We start from the raw sequence: 22851 nt of genomic DNA on the forward strand, positions 1-22851 counted from the left end.
CGTATTTAACAAAATAAAAATGCAGACTAAGTGTAAGTGTACATTAGTTTTTGACTGCGAGTGAAAAATGTTTTCTTTACAAGTAACTATCTCACTGAACTAACACAGACAATCCCTCAACATGTTTGTGCTCTCTGCTCATATTGCCCTCATATTAAATCATTTTTTGCTTTTTAAACAATTTATTTTAACATTGCACTCAACAACAAACAAAAAAAAACTAACTTCAAGGGCCAAATTGCATCATATTTCTTCACCCTTGCTCTGAAGGATGCATGCTTAAGCATTAATCTCATGTTGCAGCTGGTGCACTGTTAAGCACTTCATAACTGTGAATGATGATTGACTGAAATCAGTGTTTAATATTTTAGAAGTCGCATTTTGTATGTGAAACCTGAATCCATGGATGACCATTAAAGAGGAAAATGACTCTTCTCACTACAGTTTTCAAATGTAAAACAATGTAAATCAGTCTGTCCAATGCTGTGAGCCTATCCCAGCTGTCATTGGTGGGGGCTGTTGATCGGTCACATAGCTTTCACACAAATGTTCACATCTCACTATTTAATCTGATAAGCATCTCTTGGGACTGTGGGAGAAAGCCGGAGTACCTGGAGAGAACCCACACAGTCACAGGGAGGACGTCCGGATTCGAACCCAGGATTTTTTCTCTGTAATTGTCTTTCTTATCTAGGCTTTAAAATATTTTTTTTGGTCTTTTATCCAAACACCACCACCATGAAGTAATGTGGAGTGTGTTCATGCGCGCACACAAACGCCTGCCTTGTTTTCCATGTCTGCTTCCCAGCTTTGGCATTGCCACATCATGGCCACTATTTTTGCCTCATAAATATTTAAAAGACATAATTTGCACGTGCCTAAACACACACCCTTGGTGTCAATCAGTATTCTTTCTGATATCCGCTGCAAAGAATGGTTTGCTTTGAAGAGTCTGAGAAATCCCTTCTTGCATTAAAATGCGCACCTCCTGTGTGTGGAGGGGGGTGGGTGGGTGTAAAGCTCAGCAGGATCCTAACCAGCTGCCACCAGGAGCCGGGGCCTCAGCAGGGGGCCTGAGTCTGAAGAAACACTGAGGAAATCTTATGCCTCACAGACCACACCGGGAGAGCAGAAAGTTGGATGAAGCAACTCTGCATATAGACAACCGTGTTTTCACGGGTGATGGTAAATCCTGTAGGTGTCACGAGAGTATGTGCTGCCCACTCAGCATAACAAAAGGCAGCAGGGAGGAGTTGCATTTTCCCACATTAGAACTTTAATAACCATACTATTTGATTTCACATGATGACCCCAATTTATTACAAATTGGAAGACAGGTTCATATAACCTCATGAACACCCCCCCCCCCCAAGCAAATCCACCCTTTCTCCATAGATTTGTACTCCTTACTTCAGGGGCAATGAATGATTTACACAGCTTTAGAGGATCTGTTAATGTGACCGATACTGGAGTACCATGAGCATTTAACTGGTCTAATTCTAAGGTATAGAAATAGAGGGACATCTGTACAATGATGGGGATTGTAATAATGGCACTTAATTGATTCTCAAGGTAAAATTGTGTGGTGGCTTTTTTTCTTTCTTCTATCCTTCCCTGCAACTGTGAAAATACAAATCCTGCAAAAATATGTTGGGGAATCCTTTTGTTAACACCATTGACCAGCTTATTTGTTGAATGTTGAATCACATGATTGGAAAATGTTTAAATTAGCAGGTTTTGTCTCAATGTTCTTGATAATGAGTACTGGAAGACAGGATTTTCAAATTTCAGCAGTACACTTGTATATTTTTTAAAATACTCTATAACATCAAATCATTTAATAACGTATACAGAAGGGCTTGTAATGATGTTTTGCATTTCTAAAAAGTCAATAAAGGAGAGAGAAAAAAAAACCAAAACACGTTTATAAGCTCCATCTTCAGTCATTAGATGCGCCTGTGATCCACAAACATAGAAAAATCATTTTTCCCCACTTTTTCCATTTATTTATTACAATTAATTCAATCTTATCCATCATGTTTTCATGTGTCATGTATTCCTCTTTTCCATTTAAAACAAGTCCAGTATGTGACTATTCTTTAGAACCTGAAGAGTCCTGAAGGTGGAGCAGGGGGAGGATGGATGGGTGAATGGTTTGAAATTAAAGGACAGGTTTGTAGGAGGAAAACAGAGAGGGGGTGATGATTCCCCCTCCCTTCCCAGGAGCCAAATCCATGTGAGGAGATTTTTTTTTCCCATACGCTATGTGAGATTATTATTTTTTTCTTCTTGCATTCGTCGCCTTCTCCTTATCTCGTTGTTTTCCCTCTAATCGGCGTCATCTGCGTCTTCTCCTTGGTCGCCATCCATTAGCAAAGCGGCGTACTTACTGGCTGAGCTGAACTTCTGCAACAAAATAAGAAAAATAATCAGTACTTTGACAGCACAGTGCAACTTTGCACAGATTTTGATGTGGCTGAGCTACAGGACTTACGGGGGTTGGGGTCTCTTCGTATTTCTTTGGCTCTGGGGGTGGTCTGGAGTCTCGGTCTCTTCTGTTGTCCTTTCTAAAGGTCAGAGTGAATGCTGACGTTAGGAAGTATCTGCACTAAAAAACTTGTTGCGAAACCTTTAATGGCCACAGGTGAAAATAAATAAAGAGGAATCTGCTCATTTTCATCTTCTGAAGATTAACAGCCATTTCAGAAATTTCAGTTCTGATTCATTTAGTTCTGACATGAATTATTTCTTGTGCTACAATATGGGGATCATGATGATTTGGTGTAGCACAGATAAAGCATCCATGTGCACACCAGGAAACCCTGTCTTCCCAGTGACCCACAAAAAGAAAAAATAAATAAATAAAAAATAAAAAACAAACCACAAAGCACCATCAGTTGTGTAACCCGAGCACAGATGCCTGAAGAATATCCTCCCTGTCTCATTAAGAACTTTGCAGTTGCTAACCTGTCTGCCTCCTTCCTTCGGTCTCTGTTGGGCCCCTCTCCTCGCCCCCGCCCAGCTCCAGGCCCTGCAGGCCCCCCTCGTGCTCGTGGGGGCCCCCGGTCCCGACGCACACCATCAGCCTTGTTCTCATCTTAAAGAAGAAGCCAGACAGTTGAGTCAAGGGGGGCTTGGTGGACGGTGTACAGTAGACTACACTCTCAACGCACTGCAGCATAAACAGCTACTTTGGTTGGATTCAAAATGTGTTAGTCACTGATATAGGGCCAAATGAGAGGTGCACAACTGCCCCCACTACAAGAACGGGCCTCTTAGAAATCTGATGGCGGCTTCCAAAATGTGCCAAAAGGTTCCAAAACTTTAGAAAATAGTGAGAGCCACCTTGTGGCACCACAGCCATGAAGATATTATTGTTCTTGTAGTGTTTCGGCATGCACGTTCTGAGCAGGACCCGCTCCTAGCAAGACTCTTTGACAAATGCGTTCAGCACGATTTCTAGTAAGTGTGGAAAGCACAGATAGAAGCTGCACACCACATATGGTAAGTGAGCAAGCGAATCGATGAAACACTTTCTAAGGAAATCTGCTAAATGCATGAACACAGCATTTGTACGACAACAAATGAAGTCCTGAACTATTCCACTTCCTTTTTCTGAGAATCTTGTGCTTTTCACAGTCTACAGAAAGAACTGAAAACAAACAAACAAACAAAAAAAGAAGTTCCCAGCTTTTTCCTGGACCACTCAAGGATTTGAAAAATCACTCTGTCATCACCTTTCAGGCGCCAATACTTACAAGATGTACTCTATAAGCACGTGCAAATGCTTCAGCTGTTTTTTTGTGCTTTTTTTTGTTGCTCAGAGCACAGATGGGCAAATACAGCTGAAGCTGATTAAGTGCACCATACACTGATGATGTCGAGAAGAGCCAGACAAGAAGTCAAAGGGGACAGAAAACTCAAAACACAACTCCTAATATCACCTCGTTGACTGGAATACCTAACCAAATGCAAGTTTGTGACAAAGTATGTTTACTTTTCCAGCATGGAATGAGATGGATTACTCACTGTATTCAATTAAGACATGCAATATACTGTTTCTGCTTCACTTCTTCAGTCAGATTGTGCTTTTTTAAGATTTCTTCATTAGGTAATCGATGGAGACACCCTGGTAACTTGTTTTCGGAGAGGGGGAAATCCCACTGTGTTTAGCACTTACCCTTTCCAGATCCTCTTTCATCTGCAGAACTTGAGGAGCTAAAAGGAAAGGAGGAACAATCAAGGCAAAGTATATTAAGGCTGTAGGGAATTCAGAGTATCAATTACTCAATCTACTACAATCTACTCATTCATTCATTCAAGAGCAGAATTTAAACATTGCAGGCTTCATTCAGTGAGTGCTCACCTGAACTTGGGAGGAGCTGAACCGCCTGGGGAGACCGGGGAGATCGGAGCTCGACCATCGCCCTCATTAGAGCCTGTGCTGGCTGCACTTCTCTTGGCCCATGCATTCTCCTTGGGAGGAGGTGCAGGCATCACCTTCAATGGCTCTTTAGAAGAGCTGGTGGAGGGGGGCCGGGATGAGGACCCAGGGGAAGTGGAGCCACCTTCTACCCCGCTGAATACCTCATTCTCACCGGAGCGCTCGCTATCTCGACACCGTGACCCTAGAGGGAGAAGGCAGTATTTCAGTCCCAAGTAGGACAAAGACGAAGGAGAGATCGAGAAGAAGAAAGGAAGCAAGTGAAGAAACATCCCACCTCTTCCAGAAGTGCTTCCTTGCTGTGAAGACTCGCTTCCTGTGCGGGATCGCTCAGTATGAGATTCCTCGTTGCGCCAGCTCGGGTCCCTAAAAGCAAAAAGGAAATCTTTATTTTCTTTCCTTTAGACCTTTGGGTACATTATGCAAATCAAACCACTGATGTCTGAAACCCAAACCACTATTTTAAGCACTTTGTTTCAGTGTAGCTACTCCAACAAAGTGCTCACACCACATGAGGGGAAGGACAGTTGAAACACTGCAACACTAAATCTAAACAAAATTTAAGACATGTTTTGGCTGATTGTGAACTGCAAATGGGGTAACAGGGTTTAAGCAAAGCAGGCTAAAAACACGGAAAAAGCCAAGCAAGCAAGTTTGAGTTTTTGCAGATACTGTGGGGCATCTGAGACGGACTGTTTTGAGTGCAATGTGATGACCCGACCAATCGTAAAGCAAAAGCAAGAGTTCAGCCCTCACAGTTCTGCTCTATGCAAATGACATGATTAGCAGATTTTTGCAGTGGACAATCGTGAACACAAACCCTGCTGCAAACAGATATTAAAAATACCAGTTGCTGTATTTACCTTCGAGGAGATTTTAAAAAGTGTAACATGCAAATATTTGGAACTGCTACTATTATATGTAAAAACTTGAGCAACTTGTTAGGCCTTAACTTACTGATTACACAGACAAACATGTCAAGACAAACATCTGAAAATTCTGGATGTAAATGTCAAGCAGTCAAATCAAGACCAACGTGACACCAAAGAACATCTCAGAAATCTACCATGAACTCTTCAAGAATCACAAGATGAGGCTTTTGAGTGTCCATCAAGTTGCAGGCAGATCTTATAAACATCTCAGAAATTAAACTGAACTGCAAGAACTTATTCACGAGTGACGGAGAAGGGGGCGGGAGATCGACAGATGGATTGGTGCGGCGGCTGCAGTGATGTGGACGTTGTACCGGTCTGTTGTGGTGAAGAGAGAGCTGAGTGTAAAAGCGAAGCTCTCAATTTACCGGTCAATTTACGTCCCTACCCTCACCTATGGTCACGAGCTGTGGGTAGTGACTGAAAGAACAAGATTGCGGATACAAGCGGCGGAAATGCGCTTCCTCTGAAGGGTGGCTGGCCTCTCCCTTAGAGATAGGGTAGAGCTGCTGCTCCTCCACATCGAAAGAAGCCAGTTGAGGCGGTTCAGGCATCTGACAAGGATGCCTCCTGGGCGAGGTGTTCTGGGCATGTCACACCGGGAGGAGGCCCCGGGGCAGACCCAGGACACGCTGGAGAGATTATATCTCTCAGCTGGCCTGGGAACGCTTGGGTCTTCCCCCGGACAAGTTAGAGGAGGTTGCTGGGCAGAGGGAGGTCTGGGCTTCTCGATCCAGCCCCGGATAAGTGGAAGAAAATGGATGGATGGATGGATGCAAGAACAGAAGTGAAGCATTCGAATGCAACGGCGACGACGGCTGTGGCTCTACTAATTGCAAGGATCGATGGTCTATGCCTGGCTCCTCCAAGGTACTGTACCCTAAAGTGCTCCCAGTGCATCAGTGTGAATGTTAAGTTAAAGAAAGCACTTGTATGAATGTGTGTGAATGAGGCTTGGGATAAAGCAGCAGAAAAGCACTTTGAGCATCAGTCCATTTAACAGAGACTCTGGCTGCAAAGAGCTTGTACAAGCTGTACAAGTCTCCACAGGATGCGTCAACATTAAACACTTAATCATTAACATTTGAAAATAAAAAAGGCTCTCTCTCATTTCTGCATGAGGTCTAATTTACTTGTGCTTGAGAAAAAAAAGGCAGAAAATTTAATGGTGTAATAAATGTACAATACTGCTACATTCAAACATTACTCATCAGCCTCCCCGCTCACCTGTCCCTCATCTTTCTGTCCGGTCCCCTGCCTTTGTCCTCCTCCAGCTGCCTCTGCAGTCTCTCTTCCTCCTTCTTCAGCCTCTCCTCCACCTCCCTCTCCTTTGCTGCTGTGTCAACGGGTTTTGCTCCGCCAAAGATGGACGAGGCCCTGCTGCTTGAGCTTGAAGTGGCAGCAGGTGAAGTGCCACCACTGCCGGCGCTTTCCTCCTCTTTAGGTACACTACGAGGCTTCAGGTTCAACTTGGGTCTTTGCTGAGGAGCTGGGGTTGGAAAAGATGAAAGTACATACGTCACAAACGCACAACTTAACAAGATTTTTCCTGAAAATTGTTTTAAATTAAGAATATTGACAAAGGATAGGATTTATACAATGAAATCTCACCTCTCTCTTCACGCCTGTCGTGCCGGTCTTCACGGTCCCCGTAACGATCCCGTTCTCCGTAACGATCTCGATCTCCATAACGATCCCGGTCTCCGTAACGCTCCCTGTCCCCATAGCGATCCCGGTCCCCGTAACGATCTCGATCTCCGTAACGATCCCGGTCCCCGTAGCGATCATTGCTACCCTGACTGTCATCATAATCACGGCGGAAACCACTACCAAAGTTACGACGACCTCCTCCACTACGAGAGTCATAACCTACACATACAGCAGACCAAAAAAGAAACGTAAAAACAGAACGCTGTAAACACTAAATACAACCACAAAAAAATAAAGATTTATTTGGGATCAGAATGTTAAAGTAATCTGGATCTTGTGCTTAAGAAGCAGTTTACAGAACTTATACAAACAAACCTCCATCATTGTTTCTGCGGTCCCTGTTGTCATAGCGATCCCGGTAACGACCTCCTTCATTACGATCACTGTCCCACCGCTGGCCATCTCTGTGACGATCAGACTCGTAACGGTCACGTGATCCTGCATTAGGCCGAAAGTAATGGGACGTGACACACTGAACGGCTGATTGGATGGTGTTACCACACATGTATTTTATATAAACAACTCAAAATTAAAGACAAAGAAATTAAAAAAAAAATAATAACACCTGCTTACTCAGTTTGAAAGCTGAAAACCAGGGCTGTGACATAAAGCTAAGGCTAAGTTTTACAAAATTCTCCATAGTGCAAAAGAAGCCACTTAATGGACTTGTTTTAATTAATTAGTTCAGTCAATATACTCAGAAATTAAACTTTCATGCTTCAATTTGTGTAACTGAAATGGGAAAAAAATAGTCTTAAAGCATTCTGTTTGTTTATTTAGGTATATTTTTGTCTTTAGAGGCAATCTTATGCTATCATGATAAAGCTCCAGCAGAAGCATATTAGACTCACTGTCTCCAAAGGCATCATCTCTCCTAGGAGGTCCATCATCAGCATCCGCACTTGGTCGAGCTCTCCAGTCACTGTCTGTCTTGTCAGGACCCATGTCAGCCATTCGCCCACCTCGGTCTCGACCACCCATAGGTCCGCTGTCTCTTTCTGAGATGTGAAGAAGGAGAGGAGACGCTGTGTTAAATTATCGAACACTTCAACGAGGACAATGGAGCGGCGCGTGACTGCAGAGACAGAGATGAGCGTTTCAAAATGTCCAGGAATAAGAGTGTACCTTTATCATTTGACTGGTCTGCAATATCCACACGAATCCGGCGGTTGCCCAGGTTCTGTTGGCATGAGCAAAGAAGTCGTTTGTTACAACTATTATTTACTGATCTTTCCTGCACTTTGGTGAAAGTCTCAGACTGTTTAATTGTGTCTTTTCCAACTTCAGGTTCTCTTACTTCCTCGCTGAGGCTGAGAGCCCTGAGCAGGGATTCTACGTCGTCAAATTCAGCATAACCAAAGCCTTTCAGCCTCTCTGGGTTACTGGGCTCTCGAGGCAGACGCACTGCACTGATCTGGACACAGAGACAGTTAAAGTGAAACACATTAATTAATAACATAACGCTCTAATTACACTCATGACAACAGAAACACACTACCCAAGTTTTCAAAATGCAAAATAACAACAGAGAGAAAAAAAAAACAACAACAAAAACTTTGTGTCTTTGATGTGACACGTTGAGGAACAAGTGTGAAAACAAACTAAATAACAAAGTGAACCTCTGCATCCTGTTCTTTTTTAAAATGCAAATTCAATCTTGCTGTTGTGTTCCACTGTGTGGACAGCCCCACGTAGATGTGGACTGAAACTTCAGAAATTAGCCACACGTGTAACTTCAAAGTGATGATCTGGGAACCTGAAATGTAACTAAAAACAGCAAAACCAACACACACAGAACTGCTGGCATCCTAAATGTTATTTGCCTTGGCCGTTATATACAATAATGAGTGATGGCTGTGTGTATTCTTGCTAAACCTACTGCCAAGCCGCGGAAGAAGTCTTTGATTGAGTCCTCAGTGACATCATAGGGCAGGTTTCCCAGGAAGGCGGTGTATGGCGGGCTGCGGGGGAGCCTGGCCCGGTCAATATTGGGCTCGCGAGCTGAGCGAGGCGCTGTGGGCAGAATGGAGCGGTCGATGGGTGGTGCCCTGTACGTGTCCTCCTCCGTGTGCCAGGAAGTCGAGACTGCAGAGACATTGGAGGAATCTTCAAATAAAAGCTAATATTTGAGCTTCCTAAATTCATGAAATGCTTTGACTTTAAAAAAAAAAGAAAAAAAAGCTACCTATACTAGGGTTACCTGTGAGAAAACAAGAGAGCTCATTGCATAGAGATCACTGTTTTACATAATGCAAACATTGCCTGCTATAGTGCTTGCGCAAACTGGCCTGCGTTCGCATTCCCCTTAATGATCCAGACTCGACTATGCATCAGTTTGTCTCATCATCTCAGCTTCTCTCTTTCTAAACAAACACCCCCCATATGGCGTGCAGCAATCACATTTGTCACACAAACTGGAGTTTAAGGGTCACACACACTCAGGTGTGGTGTAGATAGCCTAGTCTGAACATAGAAGCTGGAACAATTAACATACAAACAAACAGGGCATTGCCACTGACGCTGCATAAAAACCAAACTTTGACTTGGTAAATATGTTAATTAATACTTTCTTATAAGTAAAATACATGCCTCATGTAACTACCCCAGCTTGGATTAGTGTTATCACCCTCGTATTACAAGACATTTATATCTGCATATCATATCTATTCATATCTCACCCAGCTCATTTTCATTTAAACACTCTGCAGCACATTTCACATCCTGCCACATGTTCGACTACATGTGTTACTAGAATCGCCAGTTTGACCACATTCTTCAATTCTCCCGACGAATCTAAAAGATCTTCTGAACAAGAGAGAGAGCGAGCACACCGATTTTACTACAGTAATTGCTTTCAGGGCATTTCCACTGAGACTGGCTTGTCATACATAATCTCCTTTAAAACATGTGACTGAATCAACACCTATGAAATTAAATGGATATCTCTGCCTACTGATTGCATAGCTAACCTGACTTACACTGACCATTTTGTTACCACAAAATTACGCCAGCAGCTTGCTTCTTCAAATGCAAATAGCTCAGACAAACACTGCAGCCTTCAATTCAGAGGTTTTGATTTTGCAGTTAAGGGGAAAAGGTAGAGCTAAACAGTCGTTACCAAGAAACATAATGCAGGCTGTTTTTTAGTTCACCTACTGTTATGAAATGCTGCTAAGATATTCTGATCCCTGTGTGCATTTCAGTGTGTGCTCACCATCTCCGTCCAGGTCATCAGTCTCATCCGCCCAGCTTGTGGTCTTGGTCGGATAGCTGGGGGCGACGCTGCTGCCTCCACTGTCCTCCGCAAGAAAGTCAGTCAAAGTGAGGGTCTTCCCCTTCTTATTCTTCTTCTTAGCTGTAGGGAAGAACACAAGAGTAAGTAATGGTTACCTTGCCCATTGTGGACGTCTCTCTATGGAAGTCCCTTACAAACAAAGTAACATGGAATAGCTGCAGACTAAACTACCAGAAACTGCAGCATCTCATCAGTTTAAAAAAAAAAACAACTAATGTTTTTGCCTCAAATGAGAGCTGCTGTTAAAATAGTGACACTATTTTTAAGGTTTAGTAGTGAGATTATGTACAACCAAGCAAGATAAGAGTGGGCCCCAGTGTGCGTGTGATAACAAATACTTCTTTTACTACAAAAAACCAAAACTGCACACACACGAATGGGGAGTGGTCAGCCTGTCCAACCGTCACTGTGCAACAGACCAGAAAAGGCTGTTTAGCTCCAAGTCAGGTGAGAACCATAACGATTTCAAAACAACCTTACTGCGTGTCTGCAACACGTTTTTGAGGTTTGACTGACTGAATCATGCACAGACCACAGAATATTCTTGACAGTGTGTCCCAGTGCCAGCAGTTACCAGCCCCCAAGGGGGATGGGGAGGGGGGCTCGCACACAGTTCGTGATGCAGGTTTTGACTTGGAAAAACAAAAACAAAAAATAGGGGGTGAGAAAGCTGGCTGGGAGCTTTATTGTGAAAATCCCAGCTGTCAGGACATTCTTTTGCACACATTATTTCAAAACCTACACAAACGCAGAGACCAACAAAGACTGTTTACAGCTCTGGTCCAGAATATTACACTAAGTTGTTGTTTACGGCCGTCAGGTTTGATCAAAATGGCTATAACCGCTTGTACTTTGCAAAACCAGCAAGCAAAATATTGGCTGTGGTAGCCTGCTCAGCGATCCTCACTTATGTGACATTGGTGAGCTAAGAGCTGCGTAACATCAAGTTTCAGCGGGGCTGTCTTCTTCTAAAACTACAACCCCCGCGGTCAAACTGTTAGGGTAACTATACGGATCTTTAGCTTGTCGTATACACTGATCGCTTTTGTCTTGGCGGCTATGCGGGCTTAGTCAGCAAAGGACTGCTGACGGGGGAAGTATCCCTGCTTAGCTGGCTAGGTTTTACGGCCTAGCTCGCGTCGCAGCGCCACGATCCAAGTGCGCCATCAATCGCGCAGGACTTGGCCGGCTGGGGAAAAAAAGATAGCTTAAAGTTGAGAAGGAGCTAGGGAAGTGTTTAGAATGCGGCCCAAACAGGCTCAGCTGCCCCATTTCATCAAACACCGACACCAGGCAGCCACGCTTGCACACGTGGGGAGACTCCTCGGGCAGCCCGGACTCCTCGGCCCGACCCCTCCTCCACACATCGCGCTTGCGCCCGGCGCTTATCTTGCTCTGAGCGCCACGGCGAAAACCGCTACGGTCATACAATGTGCCAGCTCTGCACGCAGTTCCGAACATTTCACAGCCTGTCAACCACCTCCACTGCGCACAACAACGCTTAAAGTCAAAAGCGGACTTCAGCAGCCGCAGTAACCGTGCCCAGAGGTAAATGCTACAAGTTCTCGGGAGGTTACAGCGTTCACATTTATGCTAGTCGTTGCTCCGTTCATTCGCCTGTGTCTGGCAGTATCGTCTTTACCGAGCCTAAAACAACCTGGAACCCCTTTTATACACGCGAGACAACGACGCGGAGCGATAAAGCGAAGAAAAAACAACCATCAAACTTCATGTGTTAAGTTGCATTGAAGTAAAATCCTCTTAAATTCTCCCCCGAACCAACCCGGATCGCTCACCCACATAAACCTCACCTGACGCCGCCATGTTGGAGAGCGAGTTCGTAGTAGTTCCCGGATGAAGGCGTCAGAGGTTTATTATCGGGAGCGCGCATCGTCGTCCACGAGACCCTTGCCTCCTCCCTTGTTTACTTACTGACCCACATCTGCTCAGCTGCACCGCTGCTCCGTGCTCTGCTCAATATTTGTCGTATTTGTCACCGAACTGGCTGCAGCTTTCCCAGCTGTGTATTTATTTTAATCTTATAGCAATTTCAATCCACCTTTTCTGATTTTTTTTGCTTAAAATTCTAATGAATTAGTGGTAATAAGCCATTAAGTACTGACCCGTGTCCCAGAATTTACAGAACTTTGCTGGTTTTCGTTTTTTACCCTAAAACATAATAATAAAAACCGTTCAAGTAGCATTTTTTTGGTTAAAGTGGTTAACTTTATATCAGCTCTTCATGATGGCTTGCATCTTATGTACAGGTTTTAATAACTGCCAGCTATTAGTTATATTATGCTGGTTTTATGATTATATCATCCAAGGTTATAGCCACTCCTTGGTGCATATAAGTAGTAAGGCAAATTCTTATGCAGCCACCTAGGTGGCTCATTTTGGACTACTTCTCCCCCCTAGTGGCCACTTATCATGTTGCATTTTTAAGATTCACGTTACAAATTATGGCCTTTTCTCTGAATGGGATAAGCGGAAAAGAATGGATGGATCGTGGCTCATATGGATGGATCATGGCTTTTATTTCATCATAATATTTTGAGATGCAGCAAATGATAACACAGATAACAATTTCCCTGAATAAGATAGCAATGTAGTCAAGCAAATTTGTGGGTATTTTTATAAATTGTTGGTTTCACCAACAGTAATGATCAGTTATTTTATTATTATTATTATTATTATTATTATTATTTAATTTAGTAAATGCCTTTACCTACCAAAAAACATGAACTTTATTATCTATTAATACTAAAAGTGAGAACCAGACAAAAACTGTGAATTCAGGTTTAAGAAGTGGTTTTATTGGTTTTCATTTTGTCGTCAGATCAGGCAGTGATCCATGTTTCACTGTGGTGGAATAATGCCTTTATTAAAAACTGCTTAAATCAGGGTTCACTTGACATGTGGTGATAGTGCAAAAAATGTCAAAACTCCTCCACCCACCCCACTCATAATTAATGGGTGTGGGCAGATTGCTTCCATTGTTGCGATGACTCCCAATCCTTTGTTCCAAATTAGTCTGCGGCCTCCAGCTCGTCCAGTGCATCCTGGAGCCTGTGCAAAACACAAATGAAACATTTTGACTTCCAGAATATTCACATTAAACTGGCCTTGAGACCATAAAGAGCTGAGATTTCTGCCTCGCATAATGCCTTGATGCATGCTCAATCATCCAGGTAAGGAAATCCCAGAAAGTTGATTCCGCTCATCTAGATGTGGCGTTTTCAGAAAACACTACATCTAGATAAACAGAATAAACTTTCTGGGATTACCTTGCATAATGGTGTAGTTATTTTTGGCCATGCAACTCATGCTATCAATTGATTTTCATATTCACCTCCACCATCACCATCATCTTGCCTTGACCTGCATTTTTTTTCTTCCACCACATCTTTATAGCTCTTACTTGAAGTCTCCACCATCCAGCAGAGTCTTGTAAGTGCTGATCTCGCCCTCAAGTTTCATCTTCATGTTGAGCAGCGCCTCGTACTCTTGGGTCTGCTGCTGTATGTTCGTGCGTAAGCCAGCCAGCTCCTCCTCCAGCCGGATAATGAGGGCGTTATACTTCTCCATTTCCATGTTGTTACGTAGCTCTGTGTTGCGCAGGGTGTCTTCTAAAGAGGCTTTCTAATAAAAGGAGAAATAAAAGCTGTAAGTATAAGAAAAGATGAGGAAATATATGCTTTGCTAACTAAGAGTGGATGCAGTGGTCATGGTATTCAACTGTGCCAATTTTGTAGTAAAAAGATATAAAGAATGCATTATGGAATAGGGTCATAAACTTAGAAAGGATTTGATAATTTCATGTTCATAATTAGAATCGGTAAAAATGCTTACTAAGCTCTGTTGAGATGCAAGTTCAATTTCCAGAGTCTGTATCTGTCGTAATAAGTCGCTCTTCTCCATTTGGGCCCCCTGGAGAGCTTCTGTGTTCTGTGATACCTGCACCTGCACATCTGCAATCTGCCGGGGACACGAAAGGAAGATGGTCAGAAACACAGTGGCTCAGCGTGTCTTTTGAAGATCAAACTTCTTGATGTCTACTGTACCTGATTTTCATGCCACCGTTTGAGGTCCTCTGCGTTTTTCAATGCAATCTTCTCGTAGTTGGCTCTCATGTCCTCCATGATCTGGGACAGGTCCTGACCTTTGGGAGCGTCTACATCCACCTGCACACCTGACTGTGAGATCTGACTCCTCAGCTCCATCACTTCCTGTTGGATCAGCAGAATGAGAAAAGAAATGAAGAAAACAACAAATGTGTTACTCTATATGTTATTATCAATCTGATGAACCGCAAGCTCACGTTCTCATGGTTCTTCTTTAGGAATAGAAGCTCCTCCTTCACGGCTTCAATCTCGTTCTCGATGTTGAGCCTGCTCATGTTCGTTTCGTCGAGGACTTTCTTCAGCCCGCCAATGTCGGCCTCCACGGACAGGCGGATCGCCATCTCATTCTCAGATCTGTGGGAATGAGCAGACACACAGTGTATGAGAGACACAATCACAGAGTGTAAGAATGACTCCACATGCAAAGACGAGATGATCACATACTTGACTTTGAAGTCGTCGGCAGCGAGGCGGGCGTTGTCAATCTGAAGCACTAAACGAGCGTTATCCATTATTTTATCGAAGATCTGGACAGGAAAATAAAACATTGTTTAAAAAATTATTATTTTATTATTTTCATTTTACTTGATTCTGCTGTTTAGAAAGAACAGAGCTGCTTAACCCGTGCACAATTCAGTAGCCTGTTCTAATAATTATGTGCTTTGACACAGCATTTTTTGTAGGCCCGACTTGCCTTATGTAACCACGGATACTCAAAAAGTCAAACTGCAAAAACCGACCGCAGCATGATTGAATCCATAGTAACCTGTAGTCATAAAAGAAGAACCATAAACTGAAGAACAGGAAGAGAGGGTGTTCCTGTGCCAAAACAGAATCTGGTTTGTTTTAGCGTTGCCAGAGCAACATGTATCCTGTCTCAATAAATCATAGAGAGAAAGTTTTTCTTCTGTCCACCCAACTGCACATGTCTCTGTCTGTCTGTCTCTGTATGTATCACTGATCGCATCTATGCGTGCACAGAGGGGAAAATTCTTTATCGTGACTGTGGCAGTGAGTCTATGATTTCTTCTTGTTTCCTGTCACAGAGGGGAAGGGGAAATACTTTAGTGTGGTAAAAAAAAAAGAGTAAAAAACAAAAAAACCACCATAAATGTGTCATTATGTGATGCAGAAAAGCGGGACTCTGGAGAAGAATGTGACATTTGACTCTGCTGATTGTTATACAACCACTGCACTGACACGCATCTATCTGTGCGTGTGTGTGTGCACACTCACTCTGGCACTATGAGATCGCTTTGTATGTACGAGTGCCACACATCTGTTTCCCATTGAGCGCCTCCTACACTATGCATGCTTGTAGAATCCACATCTAACAAGCAGAACCATTTGGAAATGCTTTTGTCTGCTGGTTTTCTGAGAGCTTCTCAGTCCGTCTCTCGTGATGATACCCTTGTGTTGGTGATTCATCAGAGGAAGTTGGGGCCAGTTGAGAGTTTTATGGGGGAGGGGACTGGCTACAGTTGAGCTGCCACACCCGTCGTTCTCTTTAAAGAAATTTGATAACTTACAAAGGAAACACTGCTGGTCTCAGTAAAAGCATTCTCCAGCTTCATTTTCAAACACAGGTGATCTTTAAATAAAGATTATGTTAAAACCTTCTTGCTGGAAATATGCAGTGTTGAGTGCTGTCACATGCACTCATTGATTCTCAAATTTTAGCCCAGCTAAACTATTTCTAAAGTATCTTTCTCATTGTGTCTTATCAAACACCTTTTCACTTTTCTAACATTTTCATTTGTTCTCAGTTCTTACCTGTCTGCGTAAGTCGTCTATGATGGGCTCATACTTGCTGTAGTCTCTCATGTCAGGCCCTCCTTTCTCCAGGGCCTCCATGATCTTCAGCTCCAGTTCCTTGTTGGCCTTTTCCAGGGTCCTCACCGTCTCCAGGTAATTGGCCAGGCGATCATTCAGGTTCTGCATGGCTCCCTTCTCGTTGCCCAGGATCGAAGCACCGGAGCCACCGCTGGCTGTCACGGATGCGCTGGCACCACCGTAACTGGCGCCCATGCCTCCACTCAATCCACTGCTCAGCTTAAAGGAGGTTGAAGGTCTAAGTGGAATACCAGAACGCAGGGAAGATGCAGAAGCAGAGGAGATGCGAACATCCTGTCCACCAGCACCAGCATAAATGCTGGCAGCACGGTACACTGGGGCAGAGCGGGTGAAAGACATCCGACTAGATCTTGTGGTCATGTTGGAGAAGTTTAGACACGGCAGAGGATGAAGTGAAAAATGAGATGTGGAGACTCACTGCTGGCTGGTCTAGAAAGTGACGCCGGCAGTGGGAAGTGGGGAACTTATACTCCTGCCTCTCTCCCCCAATGAAAGCTGGTCTCTCAGACCCTGCCCACTTCAACATCACCCCAGTCTTTGTTTCCTGTTTCACTCACTCACTCACTCTCTCATATGCTTCCTTTTTAACCCACAATGTTTTTCTGTCTCCAAGGAAATGTGTTCAACATATTTTATGGTGTAAACATGCAATAGCCTTCTGAGCAGATAACGGAACTACAGAGACCACATAAACCAACGCACACAACAAATAACAGAAAGCAGCAATGGACAAGCATATGTTTCTAGCGAGAATTAAAAGCAAATATTAAAGGGTAAAATATGGTGAGTATGCAACTAAATACTTTTGGTTTACCCAAGAAAGGAATAATGCCTAGTACTTGCTGCATACTTGCAAGTCTGTGGTCAGCCAGGCCCAAAATAAACAGACTGTGCCAGCCTTCCTATCTTAACTGAACTGAATACAGTATGAAACAGCTACAGCTAAAACATGGCGTTAAAGAAATGTCTCGATCAGATTAAGCAGAATTAGAAAAACCACACCAGAAGTGATGCCATCTGATTTACTAACAGACTCAGCCAAGACTGTGATCAAATTCCAGCACACTGAGTAGGATGAACAATGATGAACAAAGAAATCTGACATAGTGCTAGGAATACCTGTGACACCCAAGCTTCAGCTGGATCTAAAGGCTCTGCAAGAGATGAAAAACAAAGGTTAGCTGATACCCGGGTCAAAATACAATCAAAAGGAAATAAAAGCTGCCCTCATTCAACTGTCACAGTATAGGCAATTATCTGCACAAATCAATTTCTATTGAGGATTCTGAACAATTATCTTTGAAGTCTTATCTTATTTTGTGCCTCTGGACATTGCACTTTTTCTCTTATCCTTTGAGAACCTCAAAGAAAGTAAAACAGAATACTGCAGTGCTCCTTGTAGCTGTCCTAAAAACGTGTTTGCAACACGATAAAGGTGAATAAATGAAGTAGAACATACACATATAGAGGACTGATATATACACTGGAGTAAAACCCTGTGATAGACTCTCAAACACAAAAACCTTTAATTTTCTTAAATCCAGTTGCAGTATTTAGTGCTCCAGCATGACCTTGGAAGGGCTTAAGTGAACCTAAAGTTGTGGCCAGAGAGGGTTTTCCTCTCTGAGCCCTTAGAGACCTGGATAATGAAGCACCCATAGGGGGAAATTCCAAAGACTCAAACAACCTCCTGCGCCCCCTTACAACCTCATTCTTTCTTTTCTGTTCCTCCCTTCGCCTCCAAGCTTGATCAGCTTTCACCGTGTCTCATTCCCACCCTATTACTGTGTATGTCTTTACTAATTTCATTTAGTAACACTCAGTAAGAAGAGAAGAGCTTGTACTGCAGAGTGGCAAAATTGCAAAGAAAAAGCAAAGAATGCACTGCAGCAGAGGCAGATTAGAGGAACGATGAATTAAATCAGCATGACTCATACCTCATGACTTTGTGGCCGCCGTCTCGTTTGTTTGAATGTGTGTTGGCAACCTTTTCCCCAGGCCAGTAAGTCCCAAACCTTGCAGTGACAAACAGAGAAATAAACTTGAGCTACAGGTTTATATAAGACAGCTTAATCTCTAAATTGCAGAAAACATCCTAGATTCAATCAAGACTCTTATCTTTAAATCCCGGCTCACACCACTAAGATTTCTTTTTAAACCAAAGATAATAAAAGGAAAATAAGGGGATACTGGAGAGAATGGAGACTGTGAGTCATAGTAACACACAGCAGGAGTCTGGAAACCACTGCAGAAGTTTCTGTTCTTTTACAAATCTTGGCTAACTGTCAGAATACTGCCATGCTCAGCCTGCTGCAGCCTTGAATTAATTTTACTTCCCTCCTTCTTTCTCTTCAGTTTCCTTTCTTTCCAGCGTAAACTGTATGCTCCTAGATGTATACAAAATCCAAAATCTACATTTGCATAGATGCATTTGCATATTTATTATCATGCATATTGTATCTGTGGTCGCGTCACACATACACGAAACAGTGCTGACATGCATGTGAGTGTGATACACTCTAAGTGACTCACATTTCTGCATCCTCCCTTCCTCTTTTTTGTCATTCTTTCACTGACTCATCCAAGATGCTCAAAGATACCAAAGAAGGGACCTTGTTTAAATTTGTACATACAGTACTGTGTAAAAGTTGTGAGCCAACCCTGACTTCTTTATGTTTTGCTTCCCAGGAGCCAGACTTTTTTTTTCTTAAGGTCTTTCAGTTTTTCTTTGGAGATTAGCAGCTGTTATACTTTTAGTCCATTCCTTGCAGCTGACTATTTTTAGAGCATTTTTGTATATTAAGCCACTCAACACTGACCTATGAATCATTCAAGTATAAAAAAGGTACCTAACTGAAGATATGAACTTAGCAGAGAGTCCATTTTAAGTCTTTAGGCACTTTGTCTCTAGCAGCCTGTAGACTTGTAGTCAAGACCAGCTAAACCAAGACCAAGACAAGACCAAGACAAGACCAAGACCAAGACAGACCGAGTCAAGACCAAGACAAAGTCTAGACGAGCAAAGACCAAGATCATTATGCCTGACCAAGTGTCAGGCATATTTATGTGTTTTTGCTTTCGCACAGCCCTCCTCACCGCTGTCTACTGTCTCACTCACTTACTGAGAGGACAGACGCACGCTCCACTTGACTGTCATGTCTCTCACCCTCTCTGTTTTTCACATAATGATATTATCCTATATCCTCGCATGTGATTGGCCACAATATGGAGGGATTGGAGCATAGCTGAGCCACTGTGTGAGAGCTGAGCAGCGAAAGGAAATTAAGTGAGGAGCCGGCTCTCGCTCAATGGGAGTCGACTCTTCTGATTCACTACAAAGCACTCTCTAAGCACGGCTCTTAGAGCTGATGCTTTTGCGCATGACACATTATCGTATTATTATACGTTGTGTCATGGATACTGTTGACTCCTAATATCCCGACCACTATGTCGATCTGAGACAGCAAGACCGAGAAAGCGAGACCAAGACAAGACCAAGTGAAGACCAAGACCGGTCTCGAGACATCCAACTCTAGCAGCCTGTCACAAAATATGTTCTCATTTATTTACGTGATTCTATGAAAAATGTCAAAGATAACACATTTTGAAAGGCATAAAATGGTATCTCTGGATCAATGAGGTAATTCCCAAAGAGCTATTAGCTGAAAACGTGGCATATCTTAACACTGTGTGCAGTGTGTCCTTAGTGTTGCCTGTGACGTAAAAACTATCTACAGCAGATAATCGGTGCCTGAAAGTCATGTCCTCTCCACAGAGCTCGGACCTCGACATTACTGAAGCAGTGTGGGATCATGTCGAGAGAGAACGGAACAAAAGCAAGCAAGCATCCAAAGAAAACTACTTAAAGAAATGATAAGAAAGCTGCCTGAGAGAGTTCAGCCTGCGTTAAAGAATAGAGGCGGTCACACTGGATATTGTCAGTAGAATTGTACAAACACATTTATCTTCTGGGTTAATGGGTCCTATGGACCATTGGTAGACAAGAAAGCTCACACAGCAGAGGTTATTGAATTGTGTCGCCTAAGAGACATTTTCTCTGTGAGATGTCATTTTCATTTCTGGCACAAAGACATTTCACAGGAAGACCTAAAATGAGCCTGAGCTACGAGTTCGAGCTGATGCACTGGAGAGTCACCTACATGCCTCTGTGCACAAGGAGACAAATTAGCTTAGGTTCATTGCAGAGTTCAGCAATATAACTGATTTAAAAAAATATCTGTTTCAGTGTTAATTTCACGATTTTATTCATTGTGTTTCAAAACGTATTTGAGGAAATGTGCGAGTTTATTCTCTACCAAAGTCCATGCCCTATTTCTCAGTTTTAAAGTAACTCACACTATAATTTTTCAGTTTAATATCTTTTACTATGCACCTCCTGTAAATTAAGATTCACAATGTAGACGTTTTCACAATACCAACAAATAAATGACTCGCTTTATACATGGAAATGGATTCACTTTACTGAATCTACCTCTGTGGTCCAACCACAAGGGGGCACAAGTCTCAAAGCAAACAAACCTACTGCAGCGGAAGAAGGGGTGGTCCTCTGCCTTTAGTGAGTTTATGTCCATTGAGTTTATATACCTCTTACCAAGCGCGTAAATGTGTATTTCATCACTGTATGTGGGTGTTTTTTGTTTGAACAGGCATTCAAGGGTGAAGCAGGAAAAGAGTTTTATAGCACATACTTTTGATTGCTTTCAAGGCTTGGCAAGCTCCTCTAAACACAGCAAAGTCCAACTTTTAAGACCAAAGAAGAAAAAAAATAACAGCAAGGCCAATTCTTACTGTAATGAATATTTTTGCATGTCTGCTTTTTATGCCATTTATAAGTATCTGCATTTTAATCTTTTATCATATACCTGTCAAATGATAGCTACACAACGGGGGAAATAATTGGACCACTTGCTGAATTTGTAACTTTTCTCACTTGTAAAGAAATGATCCGTCTGTCATTTTTATTGTAGTTTAATTTTAATGGGGAGAGACAGAATATGAACAATTAAAAACAAAACAAAACACATTATATAACAGTTATAAATTGATTTGCATGTTATTGACTGAAATAAGTATTTGATCCCCTACAATTCAGCCAGAATTCTGGCTCCCTTATATTGGCTATGTTCCCATATGGCACTCAAATTGCAATTAATCAATCACAGATACTCCTGAGCTGAATTCATTATGTGTGTAAAGTTGTCCTCAGAAGTAGTTTTTTCTATTCCAAACGGTACCACCACAGGAAAGACCAAAGAGCCCTTAAAGGATGTCAGGGAGAAGATTTTAGAGCTGTATAAGGCTGCATGGGCACTAAAACCATCAGCAATTGTGATTATTCATAAATGGAAGAAATATACAATGACCATCAGTCGCTATAGTTAGATGCCTCATGAGAAAGGTGGCAGATCGGCCCAAAACTACAAGAGATGAGCTTGTTAGTGATCTGAAGGCAGTTGGGACTACAGTCACCAAGAACACTATTGGTAACACACTACACCGTTACAGATTAAAATCTTGTAGATTCCCCTGTAACACACACAATCAGTTTCAAGGTCTGACCAACCATCTCAGCCGTGGGAAAAAGATGACAACCAATAAAATTCTAAAAGACAATATGTATTAGTACAATGAGCAAAAAATGAAGGAATAGTCAAGTCCAGTGTCCCACTTGCAAAAGGATAAAACACACAGTCCAAGGCCAGAGCCAGCTATGCCACAACTCAGTTACACTTTACATGTCGACCACTTTAACAGGGATCAGAGGTTGTCCTTCAAGACCCACCACCCTGTAAGGAGAAGGCCAGTAATCACTCCGGCCCCAGCAACACAACTATAGACCCAAGTCTATAAATCTGAGTCTTTATATCTCTGTGAAGGCAGTCCTTTTGTTTTTTCTTGCTGACCGTCTAAGTTCTTGATAAATGAGTTCTGTCTCTGCGCCTTCTGGGCCAACTTCTGGAGAGATTCCTGTAGAAAGCCAAAACCCGACCCGGGTGGAGCAGTTAGGGATCTACAAGTCTGTGGCAATTTATTTACAGATTTGAAACTTACTGGTTGATTGTCTGCAAAGGTCTCAATAAGTTATGACAACGTTTGTTAATGAACATTTAAGTGATTCAGAGAAGGCTTGGGAGAAAGTTCTGTGAGATGAAACCAAATCTCTTTGGAGTCAACTTGACCCGTCGTGTTTGGAGGAAGAGAAATGCTGGGTATGATCCAAAGAACATCGATCTTACAGTTAAGTCATGAAGGTGGAAACATTATGGTTTGGGGCTGTTTTTCTGCTAAGGGTACAGGATGAGATCACTGCACTGTGGGGCCGATTGACGGGTCCATCTACCATAAAATCTTGGATAAGAACCTTCCTTCAGGAGTTCTGAAGATGGGCCATGGAGGGGTCTTCCAGCAAGACAGGGACCTAAAACATACTGTCAGTGCTAAAAAGAAGAAGCACATTAAGGTCATGGAGTG

At 42.8% G+C, this 22851-nt stretch overlaps 2 protein-coding genes across 4 annotated transcripts; both read right to left on the reverse strand.

Moving 5' to 3' along the window:
- Positions 1–1907: 1907 nt before the first annotated feature.
- eif4ba (eukaryotic translation initiation factor 4Ba) lies at positions 1908–12238 on the reverse strand. 2 transcript variants are annotated; one of them, XM_063474456.1, is made up of 15 exons: positions 12193–12238; positions 10301–10441; positions 8966–9171; positions 8384–8500; positions 8212–8266; positions 7938–8084; positions 7402–7524; positions 6988–7245; positions 6604–6865; positions 4722–4810; positions 4367–4628; positions 4181–4218; positions 2968–3097; positions 2495–2567; positions 1908–2406 (listed from the first exon to the last, which is right to left on the reverse strand). In XM_063474456.1, exons 1-15 carry the CDS (start codon positions 12203–12205, stop codon positions 2329–2331), a joined length of 1992 nt encoding a protein of 663 aa, XP_063330526.1. In that variant the 5' UTR covers positions 12206–12238; the 3' UTR covers positions 1908–2328. The 2 variants fall into 2 exon arrangements, with proteins under 2 accessions (XP_063330526.1, XP_063330527.1); XM_063474457.1 differs by lacking the exon at positions 2968–3097.
- Positions 12239–13175: 937 nt separating this feature from the next.
- Positions 13176–16808, reverse strand: LOC134627953 (keratin, type I cytoskeletal 18-like). Of its 2 annotated transcripts, none has more exons than XR_010093936.1 (7): positions 16279–16808; positions 14950–15032; positions 14703–14859; positions 14446–14610; positions 14234–14359; positions 13734–14023; positions 13176–13450 (listed from the first exon to the last, which is right to left on the reverse strand). XR_010093936.1 is itself a non-coding variant. In XM_063474459.1 (7 exons), exons 1-7 carry the CDS (start codon positions 16717–16719, stop codon positions 13411–13413), a joined length of 1233 nt encoding a protein of 410 aa, XP_063330529.1. In that variant the 5' UTR covers positions 16720–16807; the 3' UTR covers positions 13176–13410. The 2 variants fall into 2 exon arrangements, 1 of the variants encoding a protein (XP_063330529.1); XM_063474459.1 differs by having other exon boundaries at positions 13803–14023; positions 16279–16807.
- Between the last annotated feature and the right edge of the window lie 6043 nt (positions 16809–22851).

The sequence above is a fragment of the Pelmatolapia mariae genome, linkage group LG5 (genome assembly GCF_036321145.2).
Source record: "Pelmatolapia mariae isolate MD_Pm_ZW linkage group LG5, Pm_UMD_F_2, whole genome shotgun sequence".
NCBI classification, from domain to species: Eukaryota; Metazoa; Chordata; class Actinopteri; order Cichliformes; family Cichlidae; genus Pelmatolapia; species Pelmatolapia mariae.

Coding starts and splice junctions, on each gene's coding strand:
- eif4ba (XM_063474456.1), bottom strand. Junction 4,811..6,603: donor GACAGAAAGATGAGGGACAG/GTGAGCGGGGAG, acceptor TTTTGCTTTTAG/GGACCCGAGCTGGCGCAACG. Junction 2,407..2,494: donor ACGAAGAGACCCCAACCCCC/GTAAGTCCTGTA, acceptor ATTTTGTTGCAG/AAGTTCAGCTCAGCCAGTAA.
- LOC134627953 (XM_063474459.1), bottom strand. CDS start 16,719: ATGACCACAAGATCTAGTCGGATGTCTTTCACCCGCTCTGCCCCAGTG. Junction 14,360..14,445: donor AACGGTGGCATGAAAATCAG/GTACAGTAGACA, acceptor TGTCCCCGGCAG/ATTGCAGATGTGCAGGTGCA. Junction 14,024..14,233: donor TTGCATCTCAACAGAGCTTA/GTAAGCATTTTT, acceptor TCCTTTTATTAG/AAAGCCTCTTTAGAAGACAC.